Genomic DNA, 27,311 nt, shown 5'->3' on the forward strand with positions numbered 1-27,311 from the left:
GGCTGAGGCAAGAGGATTGCCTGTGTCTGGGAGTTTGAGGTGTCTGATGACGCCCCCACACTCTACCCAAAGTGAGTCTCTGTTGGGGAGAGGGAAAGAAGAGAAGAATAAATGGGCACAATACAAGGGTACTGGCACACCTCCTGGGAGTGGGACTCAACTACAACAGGGACTTTACCTAACAAATGCAAACATCATAACCTAATAGTTTGTACCCTCATAATAATCCCAAAAATATCTTTTCTTTTGAGAGTCTCATTTTGTCACTCACCGTAGAGTCCTGTCGTGTCATAGCTCACAGCAACCTCAAACTCCTGGGCTCAAGTGATCTTCTTGCCTCAGCCTCTGGAGTAGCTGGGACTACAGGTGTCTGCCACAACCCCTAGCTATTTTTAGAGATGGAGTCTCACTCTAGCTCAGACTAGTCTCGAACTCCTGAGCTTAGGCAACCCACCTGCCTCGGCCTCCCAGAGTGCTGGGATTACAGGCATGAGCCACTGTGCCCAGCCCAATATCTTTTTTTTTTTTTTTCCAGACACTAGAGCAGCAACATCAAACTCCTGGACTCGAGCAATCCTCCTACCTTAGTTTTGCTATTTTTAGTAGAGACAGGATCTCGTTCTTGCTCAGGCTGGTCTCTAACTCCTAAGCAAGTGATCTACTCACTTTGGCATCCCACAGTACTAGGATTCCGAAGTGAGCCACTACACCCAGCCAAGAATAAAATTCTTAAAATCACAGAGTATCAGAAACAAAACATTGGTTAACGCTTAAGAGATAAAACTGACGCAAAGGTAATTCTCTTAGTTTGAGACCTATTATAAATAGCTCTCAAAATCAAAAGCCGGCTAGAAGCAGAGATAGACTAGAAAGAAATGAAGTTTTCAGACTTAATCAATGGTCTATAATTTTAAATTATATACATTTACAGCATATTTCATAACTTCAGTGATGAATAAGCTTCATTATTTGATGGGTGCTTTGATTTTTTAACTTCTAATCTAGATACTTGAGATGGGTGGATCAATCTGGGTAACAGATTGATTTTACCCACATATGAAGGGTATAAATTTGGGTATAATTGCATCCTAGGTAGTGACAGATAAAACTAACCTTAGGCTAACCTAACCTATATCAGAAGCTCATTCAACACCATCATCATAAAAGGAATGAGAACTGCCATCATCATAAATAATTTGGAATTTGGCTTGGCACCTGTAGCTCAGTGCTTAGGGCACCAGCCACACACACTGGGGCTAGTGTGTTCAAACCCCGCCCAGGCTGCTAAACAATGATGACAACTACAACAACAACCAAAAAAAAAAAAAAAAAAAAGCCAGGCGTTGTGGGAGGTGCCTGTAGTCCCAGCTACTTGGGAGGCTGAGGCAAGAGAAACGCTCAAGCCCAAGAGTTGGAGGTTGCTGTCAGCTGTGACACACACAGAACTCTAACAAGGGTGACATACAGTGAGACTCTGTCTCAAAAAAAAAATTGGAATCAATGTGTAAAGTATTTAATGAACAATCATACTGCAGATAAGAAAACATGCTCAAAAAGTTAGACTGTTTCCAAAGTCACAAAGCTAGTAAATAGCAGAGCTGAGATTCAAATCTTATTAAGAAAGCCTCCGAATATGTGGCTCAATAGTGGCTTCCCTGACCTGAACGGTGGCTCATGTCTGTAATCCTAGCAGTTAGGGAGGCCGAGGCGGGTGGACTGCCTGAGCTCACAGGTTCAAGACCAGCCTGAGCCAGAGTGAGACCTCATCTTTTAAAAAACAAATAGCTGGGCATTATCATCGGCGCCTATAATCCCAGCTACTTGGGAGGCTGAGGCAAGAGAATCGCTTAAACCCAAGAGTTGGAGGTTGCTGTGAGCTATGATGTCACAGCACTCTACCAAGAATGACAAAGTGAGACTCTCTCTCTCAAAAAAAAGTGTCTTCTCAATCACTGGATTGATTTGCACAGGGAAAGCTACTTGACAGTTATGTCACAGAAAAAACTCAAATGTCATAATTGTACTGAGTAAATGGCTTCAACGTCTTAAATTCTGATCCTGAGATTCTAGGATGATTCTATGATAAAAGATTTTATGAATAGTTTTCATTATAATTTTTATACATATTCAACATTATAAAAACAAAAATTTCAAGAATAAGATAAGAAAATGCTTTATGTTCATTCATAATAACTATTTTATTTAGGGGAAAAAAGTATCATATAGTTCTTATATTTCTGCAAACATCAGTATTTTATTTTATTTTTTTTTGGTAGAAACAGAGTCTCACTTTATCGCCCTTGGTAGAGTGCCGTGGCATCACACAGCTCACTGCAACCTCCAACTCCTGGGCTTAGGCAATTCTTTTGCCTTAGCCTCCCGAGTTAGCTGGGACTACAGGCGCCCACCAGCTATTTTTATTGTTGTTGTTGTTGTTACAGTTTGGCCGGGTCCTGGTTTGAACCCACCACCCTCGGTATATGCGACCAGTGCCCTACTCACTGAACCACAGGCGCAGCCCAAACATCAGTATTTTTAATGTTACCTTTCAGACACATCAGGATGTGGCTGAGTGGGAAGGGAAGACGACTCTCCAGAAATTCCCGCCGTCTGAAGAGCTGATGACTGTTGCCCTCCTAGCTGACCATTCTGAACTGTACTTGCTTGTGCAGACATGGATCCTGCAGAATTACTGTTCATACTGCCAAAGGGTGGAAATGAAGGTAGTTTATTTGATGATACTCCACTATTCAGGTTGGAAGATGATGACGATGAAGTTGAAGCTGTGGTTAAAGTTGAATTAGCTGTGGGAACTGAAGTAGATATGGCAACACCTGAAGTCAGTGTCATAGTGCTGCTCACTGCAGATGCTAAGGTGGCAGACGGAGTATTACCATTTCCAGTATTTGTCATCTGAGGTGGAGTAATCAAAGATTGACTTGAAGAGGCAACTAAATTTGGCTGGGAGAGTAGAGAGCTGTCCAATGGCTGGGAAGCAAGATAAGGACCTAAAGAATAAAAAATAGGTAGCAGATTTAATTCTTTATTTCATCAACTGGTTCTTTTATGCTATTATATAAACAAAATGATAATCTAGTTGATGCTTTCTTGGCAATTATCACCTCTAACCACTTGTTAACAATGTGACAAACACATAGTATTAGCTTTCTATCTTCCCCTAGAAACTGAAGAAACAAATATAAGATGGAATTGAAAACAGTAGAATTTTCATTCAAAATTAAGGAAATGACTACTATGAAAGTGTAACAAAATTCTATTTCATAGGCTCAGCGCCTGTGGCTCAAGTGGCTAAGGCGCCGGCCACATACACCTGAGCTGGCAGGTCTGAATCCAGCCCGGGCCCGCCAAACAACAATGACGGCTGCAACAAAAAATAGCTGGGCGTTGTGGTGGATGCCTGTAGTCCCAGCTACTTGGGAGGCGGAGGCAGGAGAATCACTTGAGCCCAGAAGATGGAGACTGCTGTGAGCTGTGATGCCACGGCACTCTACTTGGGGCGACAGCTTGAGGCTCTGTCTCGGAAAAAAAAAAAAAATCTATTTCATAGGCTAATTGATTAAATGTAAAATATAGTATTTAGCAAATTTTTTGTTTGTTTGTTTGCAGTTTCTGGCTGGGGCTGGGTTTGAACCCTCCACCTCGGGCACATGGGACCGGTGCCCTACTCCTTTGAGCCACAGGTGCCGCCCATTATTTAGCACATTTTTATCACACCATTCAAAGGATACCTAAATCAAAAGTTGAATACTGGCTGGGTTCAATGCCTCACTCCTATAATTCTAACACTCTTGGAGGCCAAGGTGTAGTTTGTCTGAGACCAGCCTGAGTAAGAGTGAGACATCCCCCCCCAGTAAAAATAGAAAAACTAGCCAAGCATTGTGGTAGGTGCCTTAGTCCCAGCTACTTAGGAGGCTGAGGAAAGAGGATCACCTGAGCCCAGGAGTATGAGGTTGCCCATGAGCTATGACGCCACATAGCTCTACCAGAGCGACAGAATGGGACTCTGTCTCAAAAAGAAAAAGAAAAAGAAAGTTGAATATTGAAGAGTGGGCATAGTTACTCATGCCTATAACTTAGCACTCAAGGAGGGTGAGGTGGGAGGATCACTTGAGCTCAGGAGTTCAAGACCAGCCTGAGCAAGAGTGAGACCTATCTCTACTAAAAATAGAAAAATTAGCCAGGTCTCATCATGGGCACCTATAGTCCTAGCTACTTGGGAGGATAAGGCAGGAGGATTACCTAAGCCAGGAGTCTGAGGTGGCTGTCAGCTAGGCTGATATCATGGTACTCTAGCCCAGGCAACAAAGTGAGATTCTGCCTCCCCCCACAAAAGTTGAATATTGACTACATTTGGAGCAAATTAAAATATAAAGTAGTAGAATGTTATCACTGGGTTCAAATTATAGGAATATGTAATGCGATTCAGTTTGGATTAAATCTAAAGGAAAAGTCACAGAAATTTATTTCAAGAGTGTTACAAGCAAGTCTTCACTCATTTTCTTAGCTACAATAAAGTACTATATTTTGGTATTGTAGAGGTTAACTGAAAATTATTTTATTTCTCAACTACTAACAAATTGAGAATCGTAATGTTAATAAAACTTAAAACATGGCTTGGTGCCTGTGGCTCAAGCGACTAAGCCTCCAGCACATACACCTGAGCTGGTGGGTTCGAATCCAGCCCAGGTCCGCCAAACAACAATGATGGCTGCAACCAAAAAATAGCCGGGCATTGTGGCAGGTGCCTTTAGTCCCAGCTACTTGGGAGGCAGAGGCAGGAGAATAGCTTGAGCCCAGGAATTGGAGGTTGCTGTGAGCCATGATGCCACAGCACTCTACCCAGGGTGACAGCTTGAGGCTCTGTCTCAAAAAAAAAAAACTTAAGACATCAGACCCTACAGAATCAACAGAAAATAGTTTATAGCCCACAATTTCCCCTCCTGCTTGAGGGGATCCCTATACCAGGAATCAACAAACTTTTTCTATAAAGTGTAGACAGTAAATATATTTGACTTTGCAGCCATATGATTTCCATTACAACTATTCAGCTCTGATTCTGTAGCACAAAATTTACGTAAATAAATGAGGACAGCTGTGTTCCAATGAAATTTTATTTATAAGAACAGCTGGTGGACCACATCACACTTCGCTAACACAATAAGTACAAATTCAATATCTAGGCTGGGCACAGTGGCTCATGCCTATAATCCTAGCACTCTGGGAGGCAAGTCGGGTGGATTGCTTGAGCTCATGAGTTCGAGACCAGCCTGAGCAAAAAACAAGACCCCCATCTCTACTAAGAACAGAAAAGCTGAGTCAAGAGGATCGGGTGAACCCAAGAGTTGGAGGATGCTATGAGCTATCACACCACGGCACTCTGCCCAGGGGTAAGGATTGAGACTCTGTCTCAAAAAAAATAAAAAAATAATATAATAATAATTAAATACCTAGGTCATATCTGCAGACTTGTGCATAGAGCTTGAGTTTAGAAAACGCTTCATTGTTACCATCAGTTGCCTGAGAAAACCATTCTGCTACCAACTTTTCTGATAGTTTCTTTGATGCAGTAGATCCAACTCTCATGATTCCATCCGTTAAGAGTCGAGAAATGGGTCTATGTTGACCTAATCGACAAGACTACAAATATACACACAGAAAGCAGAATGAGTAAATGTATTATAGTTTTTTAGGTACACATTATAAAGTATTGAAGTTATTTAAAATAAGCTTAATCATTTGTAATTTGTAATTAAGTCATTTGAGATAAAAACAAAGGTGAAAAAAAGTCACAAATCTTTTTCACTTTTACTTTAGAAATTCGCTAAATTTCTTTCAAAATTAAAATATCTCTAATGAAAAACATCTAGATAATAGCAATAGCATTGGAACCACTGGTCTGAATAATGAAAGTCTGCAGAATGCAAAATTAAGTGACCACAAAAATATAGTAATTTCAACTACATCTACCCCAACTGATAAATTATAAATGCATATATTCTGAAGAAAAAGCAAATAAAAATTGGTATATAAATGCACTATATATCTGCCAGATCCTTCCTCTACTTCTGTGGGCCAATGATTTTTTGTTAGAAGCAGCCCAGTGACAAATGAATTTACATTAGATTAAGAAAATGCAGATGATTTCTTTACTGTAAGAATTTCAAAGCTAATATGAACTGTGAGTTTCTAAACGTTTCTTCAAATTTATTTCACCTATAGAAATGTTTTCCTGAGAGGATTTTCAAATGTTCTAAATAACACCCTTTAGGAAATGTTTGTTTATTAAAAAAAACACATTAGGCTTGGTACCTGTAGCACAGTGGTTACAGCACCAGCCACAATACACCAAGGGTGGCAGGTTTGAACCCAGCCCAGGCCAGTTGAAAAACTGCAACAAAAAAATAGCTGGGCGTTGTGGCAGGCACCTGTAATCCCAGCTACTTGGGAGTCTGAGGCAAGAGAATCGCTGAAGCCCAAGAGTGTGAGGTTGCTGTGAGCTGTGACATCACGGCACTCTACTGAGGGCAACATAGTGAGACTCTGTCTCAAAAAAAAGAAAAATAAATTAGATATAACTTGTAATTATGTGAAAATTTACAAGGAAGCTAAACCAGCCAGACTTACAATTCAGATCATAAAAAAAATTAAAATGTAGGTCAGGTGTGGTGGCTCACAACTCTAATCCCTGCACTTTGGAAGGCCAAGGCAGAAGGAGCAATTGCTAGAAACCAGGAATTTGAGGTTGTAGTGAACTACAATAGCACCAAGACCCTGCCCAGAAACCCCCCAAAAGAGGGAGAAAAAATGGAAAACTTTAAAGACTGAATTTCCAAGCATTTCTGGGGAAAAAAAGGTATGATAAAGTAAGACTCTACTGGCTCAGCGCCGGTAGCTCAAGCAGCTAAGGCGCCAGCCACATACACCAGAGCTGGCGGATTCGAATCCAGCCCGGGCCTGCCAAACAACAACCCCAAAATGACCAGGTGTTGTGGCAGGCACCTGTAGTCCCAGCTACTTGGGAGGCTGAGGCAAGAGAATTGTGTAAGCCCAGGAGTTGGAGGTTGCTGTGAGCTGTGATACAATGGCACCCTACCCAAGGCGACATCTTGAGGTTCTGTCTCAAAAAAAGGAAAGACTTTATGTCCCATAGCATTTATAACTTAATAATCATTGCACTTAGGGATGACTACAACATGGAAATTATTATTTTTTTAAATTTTAACTTATTTTATTTTTTTTTTAGAGACAAGAGTCTCACTTTATCGCCCTTGATAGAGTACCATGGAGTCACAGCTCACAGCAACCTCCAACTCCTGGGCTTAGGCAATTCTCTTGCCTCAGCATGCTGAGTAGGTGGGACTACGGGTGCCTGCCTAGCTATTTGTTGTTGTTGTTGTTGCAGTTTGGCTGGGAGTGGGTTAGAACCCGCTACTTTCAGTATATGGGGCCAGCGCTCTACTCACTGAGCCACAGGCACTGCCCTACAACATGGAAATTATTATTATTTTTTTTGTGTGTGATTTTTGGCCAGGGTTGGGTTTGAACTCGCCACCTCCGGCATATGGGACCGACGCCCTACTCCTTGAGCTACAGGCGCCGCCCAACATGGAAATTATTAACTAAAACAACAGTCAAGAATCTCAGACATGAAATAGACCTTAAAGATATCTAGTATAGCTTCATTTTACTTATAAGAAAAGTGAGATCTAGTATCATTACCTGAGATCCTAATGAATTAGGACTAGAATTTTTATAATGTAATTTTTTCCCTACTCAATAATGCTACCCTTTCCTATTAGAAAAAGTTACTTAGTCTGACATCATTCTGTCCTAATTAACTGAACTGTCCAGCATATTTTATATATAAACATACAAATCGTAAGGTAGTTGTTTTATAAATACCTACCTCATATATTGCAGTAAGATCTCTAAAAAAGCTTTTGGCTCCATTTAACAAGGCTTCATTCTCTGGACATAGTACAACATAGGCTATATCTCTTTGAGATCCATAGGGTTCCAGCATAAGTCTCTCCCAATAAGGAAGAGCAAATGGAGAAAGCACCAGAAAATCATAATCATAACCCAACAAAAACGTGGGGATTGGCAGTGGTTCTGGGGATTCATCAGTTCCTAAATAAGAAAGACATTTTTAGAAAACACTTAAAAACAACAAATCTTTTTATTTAAATGTCTGAAGTTAATGAAGTCATTATTAGTAAAAATATTTGATTAAAAAAATTTATAACCAGTGATTGAGACATTTCAACGGGTGGGAATTCTTTTTCTTTTTCTTTTTTTTAGAGACTGAGTCTCACTCTATTGCCCTCGGTAGAGTGTTGTGGCATCACACAGCTAATAGCAACCTCCAACTCCTGGGCTCAAACGATTCTCTTGCCTCAGCCTCCTGAGTAGCTGGGGACTACAGGTGCCCGCCACAACACTCGGCTATTTTTTGTTGTAATTTGGCCAGGGCCAGGTTTGAACCCGCCACTCTTGGTATATGGGGCCGGCGCCCTACCCAATGAGCCACAGGTGCCATGGGAACAGGTGGGAATTTCTAAATAGTCTATATAAAATATATTTGACTACCTTGTTTTTTTTTTTTTTGAGACAGAGCCTCAAGCTGTTGCCCTGGGTAGAGTACCGTGGCATCATAGCTCACAGCGACCTCCAACTCCTGGGCTTAAGTGATTCTCTTGCCTTAGTCTCCCAAGTAGCTGGGACTACAGGTGCTGGCCACAACGCCCAGCTATTTTTTGGTTGTAGTTGTCGTTGGTTAGCAGGCCCGGGCTAGATTTGAACCTGCCAGCTCTGGTGTATGTGACTGGCACCTATCTTGAGCTACAGGTGCCAAGCCTTGAGTACCTTGATTTAACTGGGAAAAAATCTGAATGAAAAAAACCCACACAAATATAATTTAAAAACATGAGAGAGTTTAGAATTCAAAAAAAATTTTTAGATATGAGAGTGTCACTATGTTGCTCAGACTTGAGCTCCTGGCTTCAAGTGATCCTCCTTAGTCTTTGGAATAGCTGGGACTATGGTGCCTATCACTGCACCCAGCTGGAGGGGTGTTATGTTCATTTTTAGTAAATTTTGGCTGAGGAAATCTTTCTAATATTAACATAAAATCTATCCATTTAAAAGTAGATTCATCTGCCCATAGGCTGTGGCTGATGCTGGTAATCATAGCAGTTTGGGAGGTCAAGGTGGGAGGACTGCTTGAGGCTAAGAGTTCAAGACCAATCTAGGCAACATAGCCAGACCCCATCTCTACAAAAAAATAAAATTAGCCAGGCATGGTGGCACATGAAAGTAGTCCCAGTTAGTTAGGAGGTTGAGGCAGGAGAATCAATTGAGCACAGGATATTAACCACTGTACTCCAACCTGGGTATCAGGTGAGTATACTGTTTTTACTCACAGTAAAAAATATGATTGGGCAGGGCACGGTGACTCATGCATGTAATCCCAGTACTCTGGGAGGTCAAAGTGGTGGACTGCCTGCTCATGACCAGCCTCACAAAGAAGGGTGAGACCCCGTCTCTAGTCTCTAAAAATAGCTGGATGCTGTGGTGGGCACCTGTAGTCCCAGCTACTTGGGAGGCTAAGGCAGAATCGCTTGAGCCCAAGAGTTCGAGGGTGCTATGAGCTATGACGCATGGCACTCTACCAAGGGTGACAAAGTGAGACTCGGTCTCGGGGAAAAAAAAAAAAAAAAAGATATTAACCTGACTATATAAATTTAAAATTCTGTTAGGAGAAAACACACTATAAACAAAGCCAAATGATTAAAAACAAATTAGAACAAATACCTGCAATGCATATGACAAAAGGTTCATTTCCTTGTCATATAAATGGAACAAATAAATCCACAAGAAAATAGAAAACAAGATCTCCTATACAACGTTGTACATGAGTCAACAATACTGTAATGTGTATTAAAAATTTGTCAAGCTGGTCTATCTTATGTATTCTTTATCACAATAACCTTTTTTAAAAAAGAAAGTGACCAACAACCTAATAGAAAAATGGGTAAGGAATATGAAGAAGTTTACAAAAACAGAAAGAGCTCTTAAACATAAAAAGATGCTCAATTTCAAAAGAAAAAAAATTGAAATTAATACTAGCAAACGTTTATAATGTTTACTATGTGCTAGATATTATTCAAAGCACTTTGCATGCATTACCTCATTTAATCCTCACAAATACCATATAAGGCAGATAATATTATTAATCTCACTGTAGGGATGATAAACAAGAATGAAGAAGTTAAACAACTTCTCCAGCATCACAAGAGAAGTTACAGAGCAGGTGTATTAATGCAAGACATCTATTCTCACAGTCTATACTATTCAATCTCTCATACTACATGAAATAACCATTTTTCACTCAGCACCCTACTAGCAAGGGTTTGCAGAAACTGACATTTAACTATTGGGAGTGTAAACTGATACTGCAGAAAGTAATTTTGCCAATTTAAAAAAATACACACATGCTTTAAAGCCAGGAATTTGTGCATTATTGAAAAATACGTATATGATAATGATGGAAACAATCTATATATAGGTCCATAAATAGTACACCAGTAAAATACATTGTCCTATATAAAAAACAATGGATACATATGGCCATTTAAAAAACTGGTAAGCCTGAACAACATAGCAAGTCCGTCGCTATAAAAACATTTTTAAAAAAACTAGCCAGAAATGGTAGTGTGTGCCTAAAGTCTTAGCTACTAAAGAAGCTAAGGGGGAAGGATCCGATGAGCACAGGAGTTAGAGATAATAGTATGCTACTGGGCATATGTCACTGCACTCCAGACCTGGGCAACAGAATGAGACTGTATCTAAAAAAGAAAGGTAAGGGCCGAGTGATTATTACCCTCTAATCCAGGGGTACTCAAACTACGGCCCGCAGGCCACATGCGGCGGTGTGATTGTATTTGTTCCCGTTTTGTTTTTTCACTTCAAAATAAGATATGTGCAGTGTGCATAGGAATTTGTTCATAGTTTTTTTTTTTTTAAACTACAGTCCAGCCCTCCAGCAGTCTGAGGGACAGTGAACTGGCCCCCTGTTTAAAATGTTTGAGGACCCCTGCTCTAATCCCTCACTATTTTAAGTTCAATTTCATAAAATAATTGACAATAAAAGTAGTTAGCCTTTAAAAAATATGTTAGCAGTAATCCCAGCACTCTGGGAGGCCGAGGCGGGTGGACTGCTTGAGCCTTGAGCCAGAGCAAGACCTTAAGACCTCATCTCTAAAAATAGAGATGAACACCTGTAGTCCCAGTTACTCCAGAGGCTGAGGCAAGAAAATCACTTGAGCCCAAGAGCTTGAGGTTGCTGTGAGCTGTGATGCCACAGCACTAAACCCCAGGGAAACTGAGTGAGACTCTGTCTCCAAAAATAAATAAATGAATGAATAAAATAAAAAATTAAAAAGGTGAGACTTTACACCCTTCATATTAACCTGGATGGAAGTGGAAGACATTATTCTTAGTAAAGCATCACAAGAATGGAGAAGCATGAATCCTATGTACTCAATTTTGATATGAGGACAATTAATGACAATTAAGGTTATGGGGGGGAAGCAGAAAGAGGGACGGAGGGAGGGGGGTGGGGCCTAGGTGTGTGTCACACTTTATGGGGGCAAGACATGACTGCAAGAGGGACTTTACCTAACAATTGCAATCAGTGTAACCTGGCTTATTGTACCCTCAATGAATCCCCAACAATTAAAAAAGAAAAAAAAGTGAATAAACATTTTTTAAAGATTATAAAAGAAAGCTCTATATGTACTGACAAACATAACCTCCAAAATCAGTAAGGTGCAAACATAAATATACATCTACTATCTTTGTTTTTAAAACAATGTCAAATTTTATACTAAGAAACATTAATAACATGAATTTTTCATACAATCAGTTTTGTATGATATTTTAATTATTTACCCATCAAGAAAAGGAAGACAAGGAAATGACAGGCAAATCTATTATTTTTATATATAATGCATAGTGAAACTAAGCACAAAAGTCAAACTATTATTCCAAATGTATTTTAAAAGCTCCAAGTATATACTACCTTTCAAAGACAATCTTCAACAAATAGTTCAAACGTTCGAAAGCTTCTCTTTCATCACAGCTGACCATAAATCTACTGCTTACCTATGTATTCATTCACTACTACGGTTGCAACTAGCAAATTTCTTTGTCCTAATTCTTTTCTAAGTATCACCCTCTAATCCCTCACTATTTTAAGTTCAATTTCATAAAATAATTGACAACAAAAGTATTTAGCCTTTAAAAAAAAATCTTAGCAGTTTGGCTCTTTCTTCACGCAAAATCTTTTTTTTTTTTTTTTTTTTTGTAGAGACAGAGTCTCACTTTATGGCCCTCGGTACACGCAAAATCTTACTGCAAAATCTAATTTGTAAAACAGATCTAAATGAAGACGCTCCTTTTGAAATGAGGTTGAAAAACCCAATAAATTGAATGTTGAAACAAAGGCTAGGATTGTATCACAAAGGCCTATGAGCTTATGCCACAAAAATATTTCAAGAAGATTACTGTGTTTATTCTAGTTGGGCACAGAAATATGAGGACTGATATAAAATCAGTCATTACACATCACTATAAATTACTCACCATAAGAGCCTCGGCCAGCCATTTTATGAAATTGTTGCCAAGTGAGAGGACCTTGAACCCCCCAAGGTCTTACTGTTCTTTTTTTCTGAATGGCATCCTGAAGAACTGGCTGAAGAGAGAGGAGCATTCGAAGTATATCCTGTGAGCACTGCATACTCACATCTACAAGCATTTTAAAAAAAAGTGAATAAGAATTGCTATTGCCAACACAAAATTTTAAGATAATACAAAACACATCTAGGGAAGTTTGGGTCTTCATCAAAAAGATTAAGCATCTGCTTATACAGAGAACTGTGTTAAATTCTATATTAAGTGATATGTAGAAATGGTTCTTCTAGATTAGAACCAAGAAGACATACAATAAAGTCACTGTAACTCATCTCCTCAAAAAGAGTCATTCATTACCTGATTGATCAACTTATGTCCAAAAGAGGCAAACCTATAGAGACAGAAAGTAAGACTAATGCTTGCAAAGTGGGTTGGAAGGAAATAGGAAGTGACTGCTAATGGGTATGGGGCTTATTTTGGAGGTAATGAAAATGTTCTGAAATTAATTGTAGTGGATTGCTGCACAATTCTATGAATACCAAAACCAATTAACTGTATGCTTTTTTCTTTGTTTAAAACAGACTTACTTTGCCACCCTCTGTAGAGAACTGTGGCATCATAGCTCACAGCAACCTCAAACTTTTGGTCTCAAGTGATCCTCTTACCTCAGCCTCTCTGGTAGCTAGGACTACAGGAGCCTGCCAGAATACCCAGCTATTTTTAAAGATGGGGTCTTGCTCTTGCTGGTCTTGAACTCAGGCAATCCACCTGCCTTGGCTTCCCAGAGGGCTAGGATTATAGGTGTGAGTGACCACACCCAGCCTCAACTGCATGTTTTAATGAATGAACTATACTTTGTAGACTTTAAAACTCATTCAAACATGTATTTCAATATATATATATTTTTTTTGCCATTTTTGGCTGGGGCTGGGTTTGAACCTACCACCTCCAGCATATGGGGCCGGTGCCCTACCCCTTTGAGCCACAGGCGCCGCCCTATATTTCAATATTTTGATCATCTTGCTATACACCAAGTACTATTCTAGGTACATAAAATATGTATGAAGAAACAATTAAGCAATAAACACTATTCTATGTCAGAAAGCAATAAGCAAACAGTATAGAAACAAGCAAAAAAAGTGGCATGGAATGGGGTTTGCGATTTTAATTGAGAAGATGACATCTGGCAAAATTTAAAAGAGACAGAGTTACCCACTTAACCTGGGGGGAGAGAATCCAAGGCAGAGGAAAGAATTAAGCCAAAGGCTCTTATGTGGGAATGTTCAAGGTATCCCAATAATGCACATTTATGTATTCTAGCATTATTTGTTTTTATATTTAGAAGTTTTAATTATAATACAGTAGAACCTCAATAGTTGACCACTTCTTTAAGCTGACCTAATTTTCATAGACCAGACATGCACCACATGTATGCATCGGTACAGTAGGCCTAGTTTATTAAGTTGACCACCTTTGTTGACCAGTTACAGTTCCTTGGGTGGTCAACTTTCAGAGGGGTATTTCTTTTTTGGTTGTTCTATCTTCTTTGGACAAATTCTTGGGATAAAATTCATTTTTATGTCTATACCTTTCTAATTCTATTGGTTTTTGTTTTATAAGATACAGTGTCTCTGCTGCCTGGGCTAGAGTACAGTGTGTCATCATAATTCATGACACCCTCACCTGGGTTCAAGTGATCCTCCTAACTTAGCCTTCCAATTAGCTGGGACTACAGGTGTTAGATTTTCATTCTTTCTTTCTTTTTTTTTTTAGAGACAGGGTCTCACACTTGCTCAGACTGGTCTTGAACTTCTGGCTTCAAATAATCCTCCCATCTTGGAGGATTATAGGTATGAGCCAACGAAGCCTCGCCAACTTTCTGTTTAAATCAGTATTTACTGTTATACAAAACACACATACACCAGGTAAAGCTCAGTATTTTCTTGGCAAATACGTTGGTTCTTAAATAATAGACTGGACTAGCTTGTGTCGGTAGTCTCAGCACTTTGAGAGGCTGAGGTTGAAGTATTATTTGAGCCCAGGAGTTCAAAGCTGCAGTAAGCTATAATCAGATCACTGCACTCCAGCTGGGCAAATAGTGAAGAAGTCCCTATCTCTACAAAACATTAAAAAACAACTATCCAGGCATAGTGGCATGCACCTGTAGACCCAGCTGCTTGGGAGGCTGAGGCAGGAGAATCATTTGAACTCAGGAATTTGAAGCTCCAGTGAGCTATGACTGCATCATTGCACTCCAGCCTGGATGACACAGTGATACACTGTTTCTTTAAAGATAAAATACATACATACATCTGTACATACATCCATACATACATGCAAACAACAGTAAATAAAGAGGGCCATTAATGGTATTGCTGCTATTGCCATTACTACTACTGTTGTTTGAGTTCTTACTATGTGTCAAATACTGCTATCTGTTTTCAAAGTATTAACTCATTTGATTCTCTCAACATTTTTTTTTTGAGGCAGAGCCTCAAGCTGTCCCCCTGGGTTAGAGGGCCATGGCATCACAGCTCACAGCAACCTCCAACTCCTGGGCTCAAGCAATTCTCCTGCCTCTGCCTCCCAAGAAGCTGGGACTACAGGTACCTGCCACAACACCCAGCTATTTTTTGGTGCAGCCGTCATTGTTGCTTGGTGGGCCCGGACTGGATTTGAACCTGCCAGCTCAGGTGTATGTGGCTGGCACCTTAGCCGCTTGAGCCACAGGCACCAAGCCAAGATTCTCTCAACATCTTGTAAATTATTGACCCTTGCTTAAGAAACTGAGGCATAGGCAAGGGGGCTCAAGCCAAGGTGGGTGGATTCATGGAGCTCAGGAGTTCGAGACCAACCTGAGCTAGAGCGAGACCCTGTCTCTAAAAATAGCTGGGAGTTGTGGCAGGTGCCTGTAGTCCCAGCTACTTGGAGGCTGAGGCAAGAGGACTGCTTGAGCCCAAGAGTTTGAGATTGCTGTGAGCTATAATGCCATGGCATTCTACCAAAGGCAACAAAGAAAAAGACTCTTGTCTCAAAAAAATAAAATAAAATAAAAAACACACAAAACAAAACAAAGAAAAGAACAAATAAGAAAAAAAACGAAGGCACAGAGAGGTTAAATAACTTGTCCAAGGTCATAGGTAGTACACAGCGATGGAGTCACATTTCAAACCCAAGCAGTCTGACTCTATAGCCTCTATTCTTCATATTATATATGACTCAAAATGATCTTGCCTTTTTTAAAAAAAAACCTAAGAAATTCATTTTTATCTTTTCTTGTTTTAATTTGGTCCTTGAGAATAATGAATTGGATGAATCATGATACCATGTCATATATAAAAACTTAATCATTGGTCCATGCACTGTCCTCTTATTTAATTTCACAAATTTCCCATAACAATAAAAACAGGCTCGGCACCCATAGCTCAGCGGTTAAGGTGCTGGCCACATGCACCGGGGCTGGTGGGTTTGAACCTGGCCTGAGCCCACTAAACAAACAAACAAAAATAGCCAGGTGTTGTGGCGGGTGCCGGTAGTCCCAGCTACAAGGGAGGCTGAGGCAAGAGAATCGCTTAAGCCCAGGAGTTTGAGGTTGCTGTGAGCTGTGACGCCATAGCACTCTACAAGGGCGATGTAGTAAGACCATCTCAAAAAAAAAAAAAAAAATTAACAACTGCAATTTCACTGACCAAAAACTAGAATATTACCCAAACCAATTTTACTAAGTGCTCCTCCCTATTCTGTTCCTTGGTCATTTTTGGACACATACAAAATTTCAAAAATTAAATAATACTCTGAATTTTATGTGCATGTAAATAATACATTTCATTTTGCTAGTTTCCAAACTTCATTAAAGGTAATACTTTAAAAAGGCATCTTACTATACATAATCTTATGGGACTTGTTTCTTCCTCTCTCAATATTATTACTAAGATTATCTACTTGTTATATATAACTTTATACATTTTCATAGCTTATTTAACACTATCTACACTACCATAATTACTTATACATTATTCTGTGATGGGCCCATTTTTACTTCCTTTAATCCTGCATTATAGCTTTAGTAGTCCTCGTAATCTGTAAGTAATTTAAAAGGCAGAACATCGGCATAGCTCCCAAAAATATTAAGGACACTGTTTTCCATGTGTATAAAAATAATAATTGAATTAGCAAATGACACAAGAACCAAAGAAAAGTTTGTCATATGACATATGACACCTAAGAATATAGTTGTTTTTTTTTTTTTGAGGGAGGGAGTGTAAACCCAGGCAAGCAACGGGAAAAATTTAGATTCTTACCAAGAACCACATATTTGGTCTATAAACAAAAGTTAGAAAAGTTAATCAGTGAAACACAGTTAATCAGGTATAGGTTGCTAAGCCTGAAGGAAAAATTTCTAACTGATAATTTTAATAATAGCTGTTTAAAATGTGCTGAGCACATTTAATACGGATTAACTCATTAGAGCTTTACAACACTATACAAGTCAAATTCTACCTTATAAATGCTTAAAAGATGAAGAGACCTAGATGATAAATTAACTTGTCCAAGACCATACTGCTAGTGAGCAGCATAACTAAGTCCTATTCCCAGCGTTTGATTTAGAATGACTGAGGTAGAATGTGAAAATAGGCATTTCTAGCAAGATCTCAGGTGATGTTTGAAACTGCTAATCTGGGAAACTAGACTCTGGAAACCACTATCATATTAAGTAACTCTCCCACTGTCCAACAACTGCTCCCCTAATCCTTAGCCATAAAAGCAATCACAGGAAAATTTTCACTTCTTTTCTTGTTCAAGAGAGTAATTTCCCGTATCTGTACCCATAAACTATGCCTTTCCTTGTTCTTAGAATGGACATTTCCTATTTAAGGGTATACTTACCCCTCCACTTGTGCACTAATTTCTATTACCCTGTTTCCCCAAAAATAAGACATCCTCCGAAAATAAGACCTATTTACAGGAAAGATAAGACGTCCCCTGAAAATAAGACCTAGTGCATCTTTGGGAGCACACCTTAAAATAAGACACTGTCTTATTTTCAGGGAAACAGGGTATCTCACTTAAAGACTTTGCTCCTACAATTTTATTTTCTTGTGCCTGCATCAGTATTTCCTCTCTATGGAGGGGTGGGGATGGTAAAATGTCAGATGTTGGTCAAAGGGCACAAAATTTCAGTTAGAAAGAATAAGCATTTGTTAACTGTTGCACAGTATAATGACCACAGTTAATAATAATCTATTACATATTTCAAAATTGCTGAGAGAACAGATTTTAAATGTTCTCACCACAAAAAATAAGTAGGCGAGGTAATGGATAAATTAGTTTGACTTACTCTTTCTACAATGTATATGTGTATCAAAATACTACATTGTACCCAATAAATATATGTAATGATTGTCTATTTTATTTTATTTTTTTATTATTTTTTTTAAATGTATACCTTTTTATTTATTTATTTATTTTTTGCAGTTTTGGCTGGGGCTGGGTTTGAACCCACCACCTCCGGCATATAGGACCAGCACCCTACTCTCCTGAGCCACAGATGCCGCCCATGATTGTCTATTTTAAAAATTCTTCTCTATCAGATAATTCCCAGTGCATCCTCCCCCCCAAAAAAACTCTTCTAACTCTGTTATCCTATTTATAGCAAAAATCTCCAAAGAATCGTCTAAAGCTGGTTCTCCCATTCTCTCTTGAACACTCTAGTCAGGTTGACTGAAACTAAAAGGTCACCAATCTCCATGCGGTCATATCCAATGGTCCTATCTCAATTTTTACTTTGATGCATTATAGTGTTTGATACAGATGATCACTTTCTCCATCTTCAAATATTTCCTATACTTGGTTTCTAGGACACCATGCTTTCTTAGTATTCCTCTGTCACCTGTGCTAGAGAGCCATTGCCTTGGCCTACATCACCGCAACCTCGCCTTCCTGGACTCAAGCAATCCTCCTATCCCAGCGTTCAAAGAAGCTGGGACTACAGGTGTAAGCCACTACACCTAGCTAAGTTTCCTATTTTTAGTACAGACGGGGTCTTGCTTTGCTCAGGTTGGTCTCAAACTCCTGAGCCAAGTGATCCTCCCACCTCAGCGTCCCAGAGGGCTACGATTACAGGCATGAGCCACCAGGCTTGGCCAAGCACCATAGCTTTTCACACTGACAACTCACATAAAAAGATCTTAATCTCCTCACTCAATCATTCCTCTGAATTTAAAACTCAAATTTTCAAATGTGTACTTGACTTCCTCTCCTACTGTTTCAAGTTATCCTTGAAGATTCATCTTTTCTTAGAAAAGGATCACGAAATCCTGTAGGTTCTATTTGCCAAATATATCTAGATTCTACAATTTACATGTCTATTGCTTACAGTCTTATTCATGCCACCATCATCTTTCACCTGGATTACTGCAACTGCATTCCAACTGATCTATCTACTTCTACTCTTGCTTTCACCACCTCCAAACCCCACGCAATTTTCTTTTTTTTTGTAGAGACAGAGTCTCACTTTATGGCCCTCGGTAGAGTGCCGTGGCTTCACACAGCTCACAGCAACCTCCAATTGCTGGGCTTAAGCGATTCTCTTGCCTCAGCCTCCCGAGTAGCTGGGACTACAGACGCCTGCCACAACGCCCGGCTAGTCCCACGCAATTGTCCACACGATAGCCAGGGTGACCTTGGCTTATAAAAAATAAACAGAAAGGGATCATGTTCCTTCCATGCTCAAACTGTCCAATAGCTTCCCATATTTAGTATGAACTACAAAGGTCATGGAACTACTCAAGCAATCCTCCTATTCCAGCCTTCAAAGAAGCTAGGACTACAGGTGTAAGCCACTATACCTAGCTAAGTTTTCTATTTTTAGTACAGCACCATGATTTTGGTGCTTAGCCACCTCTTAGATTTCATCTCCTACCAGGTTTTCCATCACCTAATGCACTGGAGCACCATTAGCCTTTTTTTTTTTTTTTTTGAGACAGAGTCTCACTTTATTGCCCTCAGTAGAGTGCCATGGCATCCCTGCTCACAGCAATCTCCAACTCCTGGGCTTAGGCGATTCTCTTGTCTCAGCCTCCCGAATAGCTGGGACTACAGGTGCCTGCCACAATGCCCGGCTATTTTTCTTTGTTGCAATTTGGCCAAGGCTGGGTTTGAACCCACCATCCGCGGTATATGGGGCTGGCGCCCTACCCACTGAGCCACAGACGCCAGTCACCATTAGCCTCCTTAATGTTACTCAAACTATATAAAGCACAGTACTCCCTTAGGGTCTGTGCACTTTGCATTGCTTCAAACACTCTTCGCTCATTTAACCACACAGCTTACATTCTCCCATTTGTATAAGAGTCTGTCCAAATGCTCTCCACTTCAGTAATATCTTCTCTGACAAAAGATCTCAAATAGTACACGTCTGTCTTTTTCTACTCTTTTACCTTGCTTCTCTTTTTTCAAAGCTTCTTACTATTATACAGTTTTTTTGTTGTTTATTGTCTGTCTTTTCCACAAGAAAAAGAGTCTCGAAAAGGGAAGAAAGTATGGCTAATTTGTTCAACAGTGAACTTAGGACAGTGACTAGCACATAAAAAGTGCTCAATAAATATTCAATGAGTAAAAGAATGTTGAATAAAGAACATAACTAACAATTTTCTGCTAATTAACACACGTGCAAAGTGCCTTTTACATTCCTATATAAGTACGTAATTAATATTTATGATAACCATACTTTTATTAATGAGATTAAAGTAAATTGTTAAGAAGAAATTCTCCCTTTAAAAATGTTATCCTTAAAGGAGTTTTAAGTCCTGCCTTGAGCATCTCCATTAGCTACATAAGAAACTGCCTTTAATACAGCAGTTCTAAACCTGTGGGTCAGGACACCTTTTTTTCCATTTGTAACAACGTAGCAGTTAGGAAGGTTGAGAACCATTGCTTTAGTATCTTTCCCTAAGAAAAGCAAAGTCATACACCTAAAGGAAAACAACCAACCAAAAAAATTGTTAGTATACTTACCATTTCTTTTGGACCAGGGATGTAAGCATGAACTTTTCACAAGTGCTTCATCAACTTTTCCTCCTGACATATTATCCATGAACTGACGTCCATGTTCTAATGCAAGGTAGCAGTCATTGCAAAAGTCCCGCTCTTCAACACGTACCCAATTGCTAACACCACCACTTTTGGGGAAAGGATCTTGGTCTGCTGTTCCAAAGGGTGAAAATAAATTAGTGCACTGATCTTGTAGTAATAATATTAAATCATCAGGTAATTTTTCAGATTCCTTTAGTCCTCCATTAATATGTTCAGCAGAGGTAGCCCTGAGAGCTTCGAAACGTTTTTCTGCTTCTTTGCCACAGTCTGTGTTGCGTCCTATGATATCTAGTTCATCTTCAAGAAATAATCCTGAATTGTTTCCAAATTTTCTGTTCATGACAGCACTGAAGCCGCAGGTACACCTATATTGTGCTTCCTGCGTTGGATCTGGAATGTAAACTCCAACATCGGCACCCTTGATATTCATGTTGCAGACACAGATACAACAACTATCAAAGTTACAGTCTTTAAATAAATTCATAACTGATTCTGAAAGGATGAGGTTTACATAAAGACTGTGTGCTTCAGGGATGGAAGGGACAGTTGCAGGTTCCACAGAATTAAGAGGTCTGCATGTAGATGGGGTAGAAGCTGGTGAATATAAGTCTGAATTTTCGTATTTGACTGAACCTTGAGCACTAGCAGGTCCACCAGCTCCACGAGGAGTCCGAGGAGTCCTTGGAGTCGGAAATCTAGGAGTGGATGGAGAGGGAAGAATTCCTGCTCCACCATTACTAGGAGGTGCACTGCTAGGAGGCATCCCAAAAGAAGCATGGGTTTGAGGAGTATAAGCAGGGCCATATTCTTGATCCATGTTACTTCCATCACTATTGTCATGAGGATAAAAGAAAATCAAATACATAAACAAAGAAACATATTAGCAATGTGAAACAGAACTAAAAATCTCAAATGTTTCTCAGTAACATTAAAAACGATGAAAAGATAATTAGTACAGAAATTACCAGTATAATCAAGTCTTATTTCTAGTTAACATATTCACTCTAACTGATTGTTGTGGGCTAAGGATCAATCAACTAGCTCCAAAATTAGAATTAAAATCTGTATCCATACCAGACATAAGTGTTTATGATCTATAAATTTCTTATACTGGAAATAATCATATTTCTCTGATTCTACAATGTTATTGATTGGAAAAAAATAAAATCACGATCTTAAAGATGTTCATGTGTTAAAAGGGAAAATGGTAATTTTAAGATGCTATCTACCAATAGGCTCAGTGCCCTTAGGTCAATGGTTAGGGCACTGGCCACATACACTGAAGCTGGTGGGTTCGAACCCAGCCCAGGCCTGCTAAACAACGACAACTGCAACAAAAAAACAGCCAGACATTGTGGCAGGTACCTGTAATCCTAGCTACGTGGGAGGCTGAGGCAAGAAAAATCACTTAAGCCCAAGAGTTTGCTAAGACACCCCAAATTCATAGATTTTATAATGTAAAATGTGGGAAACACATCAAGTGTACAAGCAGGAGTGAGCAAAGGAAAAGGTGCTTCTGAAGACAAATAAAGCATAATGGTCTTAAGTCTTTCAACAGTTTATTTATACCCAACTATTATCATTGTAATTAATCAAAAAAATTTTTATTTATTTATTTGAGACAGTCTCACTTTGTCACCCTCGGTAGAGTGCCGTTGTGTCACAGCTCACAGCAACCTCAAACTCTTGGGCTTAAGTGATTCTCTTGCTTCATTCAGCCTCCCAAGTAGCTGGGACTACAGGTGCCCACGACAATCCTGGGCTTTTCTTTTGCTGTTTTGCTTGTCATTGCTGTTTTAGCTGGCCAGAGCCAGGTTTGAACCCGCCACCCTCGGTATATGGGGCTGGCACCCTACCCACAGAACCACAGGCGCCACCCCCAAAAAACTTTTAGAGTTCACTAGGTGCCCGTGACACAGTGGTTACGGTTCCAGTCACATACACCGAGGCTGGCAGGTTCCAACCCAAGTCAGCTAAACAACGACAACCACAACAAAAAATAGCTGGGTGTTGTGATGGGCGCCTGTAGTCTCAGCTACTTGGGACACTGAAGCAAGAGAATCACCTAAGCCCAAGAGTTTGAGGTTGCTGTGAACTGTGATGCCACAGCACTCTACCAAGGGTGACATAGTGAGACTCTGTCTCAAAAAAACAAAAAAAACTTTTAAAGTTTTTGAAAACAAATATTCTTTTTCCAGCATGCCTAATGGTTCTTTGGAGAAAAAAATAAAGATGTATAAGCATTTACATACTATAATAACAACATAAATCATACCCATCTTTGATAAACGGCATTGCAGGCCCTGAAGGAAGCAATTCCAATTTTCCAACAGTCCAACTCTGACGGTAAATACACTCTTCTGGCAATTTGATAGGTGGCAGATATTGGCTTGGTAGAGTTTTTAGAGGTGCAAACATGGAACATCCCACCAGAACTTGACAATTTTCAGGCTTATAGACATAAGAAAAATCCTACAATATAAAGACCATGGGCTTTCAGTATCTTATCTTCCAGGGGGGAAAAAAAAAACAAAGAAAAAACCCAAACTGACTCTGGATTTATTTTCCTTTCTTTAAACAGAATAAAAGAGAAAAAGAATTCTATTCTTTTCTTAAATGTAATCTTAATAGTGTTACCACAATTCAGTCCTCAAATCTGTCAGCTACGAAACTAAAATCACTATGAAAGGATTTTTGAAGATAGCAACAAACTAATTCTATAAGAAAATATAGGAAGTGAATTATTTTTCTAGAAAAATAAAATACTTACTTTAATTTCAGAAGGTTTTGGGCTACAGAATCCCTCATCAACCTCAATTTTGAACTGTGCTCCTATACTAGAACTATTTCCTTCTAGAACAGTTCCTCCAGGTGTTGCATCCATACTACCATATTCTTTATTATTCATATTCATTGGGGAAAATCCCATAATATGTTGTTCCAATGATGGTGGTGTAGGATACATCTTATGAAGATCTGCAGTGCCTATATTTAATAAAACACACATTTTAACAGAAGACTAAAAAGAGGTGAATCTGTGTTTAAAACAAAGGGAGCGGGGAGCTTTGTTCAGATTAAAAGTTTGTAAATTTATCTGGAACACAGATTTGGAAAGCTTACTTATGCAAGATAACGGGTCCAGATTTCCTGTCTTTGACTCCTTGCAGCTGGCTTTCTCATCTGATCCATTCGCTGATTTTTTAGATCCAGGCTATTTTAAAAAAGCACATATTTATCTGAAGTTTTACATTCAATATAATCTCAAAATAGTAATCACTCAGACGTAATTTAAAAGTAAACCCACTCATTAAAGGTAATATTTTGGATGTATCATAGAACCAAATACATACTAGACATAGTCTAAAGATAAAAAATATATCTTTTACAATCACTGACTCCAGATTAATTTATCTGAATATTTATTTGATAAGCCTCCAAATTAAGAAGGAAAGAGCTAGTCCATCCAAAGAGGACCAACATTTAAAAAACACACAAGGCGGCTCGGCACCTGTGGCTCAAGCGGCTAAGGCACCAGCCACATACAGCTAAGCTGGCAGGTTCGAATCCAGCCTGGGCCTGCCAAACAACAAGGATGGCTGCAACCAAAAAATAGCCGGGTGTTGTGGCGGGCGCCTATAGTCCCAGCTACTTGGGAGACGGAGGCAGGAGAATCGCTTGAGCCCAGGAGTTGGAGGTTGCTATGAGGCTGTGATGCCACAGCACTCTACCCATGGCGACAGCTTGAGGCTCTGTCTCAAAAAAACAAACAAACAGAAACAAAAAACAAACAAACAAAAAAACACACAAGAAGCAAGAATATCCTAAAACTTAAAATCCATTAAAAAAAAATAAAACCTGCAAAAAGAAGGATTTGTAATTATCAGAATTGCTTTCCCCCACATCTGAACGTTCAGAAAAGAGAGAATTGCTTCTTAGTAAAAGAAGCTTACTTGCTTATTTGTCCCAGTAAATAGAAGAGATCAAGTTTCCTATATAATCAATCTTCCCTCTGAATCCTTATATACTTTTACCTTGTTGTAATAATCTCCTTACCACGCAAAAATACCATAAAAGGTAAAACTAAGCAAAAACTTCACAAAGATCTCATGACAAAACAATAGAATGCTTAACTAAAACTAAGTTTTAATGCACTGAACCAAGTTTTACCATCTCCAATGTATCACCAATGTTTTTAGAGCTGACAACATTTGCTCCATTTCTTCTGTTAGACACTTTATGATAAATATGTAGACTGAGCTCTCACTACAACCTTTCTACCTTAGAGGAACCACAGCTGATATGTATATGGTAGTGGAGAGAAAGTAGAAATGTATGAAAGTATTCAAGGATATACATTCACTCAATAAAGGGTGCCCTAAAATATACAACATTATGGGATACGGAGTAAAAGTTTATGTACGGCTATATCTACCACATATATGTATATATATAAACACACATATACATATATAGACACATACACTGAGAGGATTAAAAGCATATGTTATATAGGACAAGAAAGACCAACTGTACCATACAAGTTTCCAGGCTACTTTTATGCATATGAAAAAGAAATTCTCTTGTATGATAATGAAGTACTCAATTCATGAAAAAGGAATTCTCTTGTATAATAATGAAGTACCCAATTCATTAATTTGCCAGAGACCTGACATGCTAGAAAGAAAATCTAGTGTTAATTTCTTTTTCCTTCACCTTTCTCTGTAAATGGTTGTTAAAGACTCCATCTTTCTTTTTGCTTTCATTGTTATAGTATGTACCTGTCTTAATAGCTGTGGAGCAAAATTAACTCAAAAGAAGTGCTTAATAAATTGTCAAAGTTTGTAATTTTAACATTAATTACTTACATATTCTCTAAACAAGTCCATTTCAGAATAATTTCTCAAACTAGAGAATTTATTTATTTATTTACTTTTGAGACAGAGTCTCATTATGTCGTCCTCAGTAGAGTACTGTAGCATCACAGCTCACAGCAACCTCAAACCTGGGCTTAAGGGATTCTCTTGCCTCAGCCTCCCAAGTAGCTGGGACTACAGGTGCCCACCACAAAGCCCGGCTATTTTTTGGTTGTAGTTCTCATTGTTGTTTAGCAGGCCTGGGACAGGTTAGAACCCACCAGCTCCTGGTGTATACGACCAGCACCCTAACTACTGCTCTATGGGCACAGAGCCCATAGAGAATTAAAAAACAGTAATTTTCCTTCCTAAAAACTATAAAAAAGAACATGGCAGAGCTAAAATTAACCTTAATTGTGTGTCAAATATGCAAACAAAAGGAGACAACCCAACTCAACAGTTTATAGGTGACACTATGTCAAGACTACTTAAATATGAGATTAAAAAAAAAAAAAAAAAAACACCATTATGCTCAGCACCTATAGCTCAGCAGCTTGGGTGCCAGCCACATACACCAGAGCTGGCGGGTTCGAATCCAGCACCGGCCTGCCAAACAACAATGACAACTACAACCAAAAAATAAAAACAACCAGGCATTACAAAGTGAGACTGTCTCAAAACAAACAAACAAACAAAACCATTAATGAGATTTTTATTATAAAACTGGCTGGGTGAGATGCCTCATGTTTGTAACCCTGACATTTTGGGAAGCTGAGGTAAGAAGATAGCTTAAGAAGTTCATAGACAATCTGGGCAATACGGCAAGACCCCATTTTATAAAAGCATTTAAAAATTAGCCTGGTGTGGTAGTGTACTACTGGGAGGCCGAGGCAAGAGAACTGCTTGAGCCTAAGAGTTTGAGGTTGCTGTGATCTGTGATGACGACACTACACTCTACCTGGGGGTTAGAGCAAGAATTTCTGCCAAAAAAAAAAAAAAAGGAAAGAAAAGAAATAACTATTTCTTCATCATTAATGGATTACTTACTGTTAGTTCATCTTCATCAGAATTGAAGAGATTATCCAGGTCAGTATAAGAGACAGCCAGGTCTGAGTCATAAATCAAACTGGTTGATGGTGGACGGGCATGACTTGTAGGACGCGGAGTATCTACATATGTCAATCAGAAAAATAAAACAAAAACTCTACGGCTGACCAAGTATTATTTTATTTACTTACACTACATATATATATATATAGTTTTAATATATATTATATATATATAGTTTTAATATATATATACTATATATATATAACCTTACATTTATAAGGGGATTATGCAATAAGCAGTTATAATTTTCTGTGTAAAATTTAAAAATGTTTCTCATAGAAATTATAAATGGTGATACCTTTCTCAGGAAGCTCGCCAAAAACCATGTAATACATAACTAAATACTCCACATAAATAATTCATGTATCAAATAAAAATATAAACACTATTAGGACAATAAAATTAAACACACACACTTTAATTTAATGGGTGGAAGGAGGGTAATTGGTGGGACCTCACCTACAGTGCATTTTACAAGGGTACATGTTAAATTTACTAAGTGTAGCGTATAAATGTCTTAACACAATAACTAAGAAAATG

General features: G+C 38.9%; 1 protein-coding gene across 3 annotated transcripts in view; it reads right to left on the reverse strand.

Annotated features, from left to right (window-relative positions):
* The window catches only part of MED13 (mediator complex subunit 13), a 122,540-nt gene that overhangs the window by 28,375 nt on the left and 66,854 nt on the right, over window positions 1-27,311 (reverse strand). For all 3 annotated transcript variants that reach the window (XM_053568298.1, XM_053568299.1, XM_053568300.1), the window contains 9 exons: window positions 26,709-26,830; window positions 23,929-24,019; window positions 23,579-23,793; window positions 23,084-23,280; window positions 20,731-21,638; window positions 12,667-12,828; window positions 7,928-8,151; window positions 5,469-5,658; window positions 2,546-3,008 (listed from right to left, as the gene is read on the reverse strand). In XM_053568298.1, the coding sequence (XP_053424273.1) occupies window positions 2,546-3,008; window positions 5,469-5,658; window positions 7,928-8,151; window positions 12,667-12,828; window positions 20,731-21,638; window positions 23,084-23,280; window positions 23,579-23,793; window positions 23,929-24,019; window positions 26,709-26,830 (2,572 nt within the window). The remainder of the gene's footprint in view (window positions 1-2,545; window positions 3,009-5,468; window positions 5,659-7,927; window positions 8,152-12,666; window positions 12,829-20,730; window positions 21,639-23,083; window positions 23,281-23,578; window positions 23,794-23,928; window positions 24,020-26,708; window positions 26,831-27,311) is intronic.

Source organism: Nycticebus coucang, chromosome 18, assembly GCF_027406575.1.
Source record: "Nycticebus coucang isolate mNycCou1 chromosome 18, mNycCou1.pri, whole genome shotgun sequence".
Classification (NCBI taxonomy): Eukaryota; Metazoa; Chordata; class Mammalia; order Primates; family Lorisidae; genus Nycticebus; species Nycticebus coucang.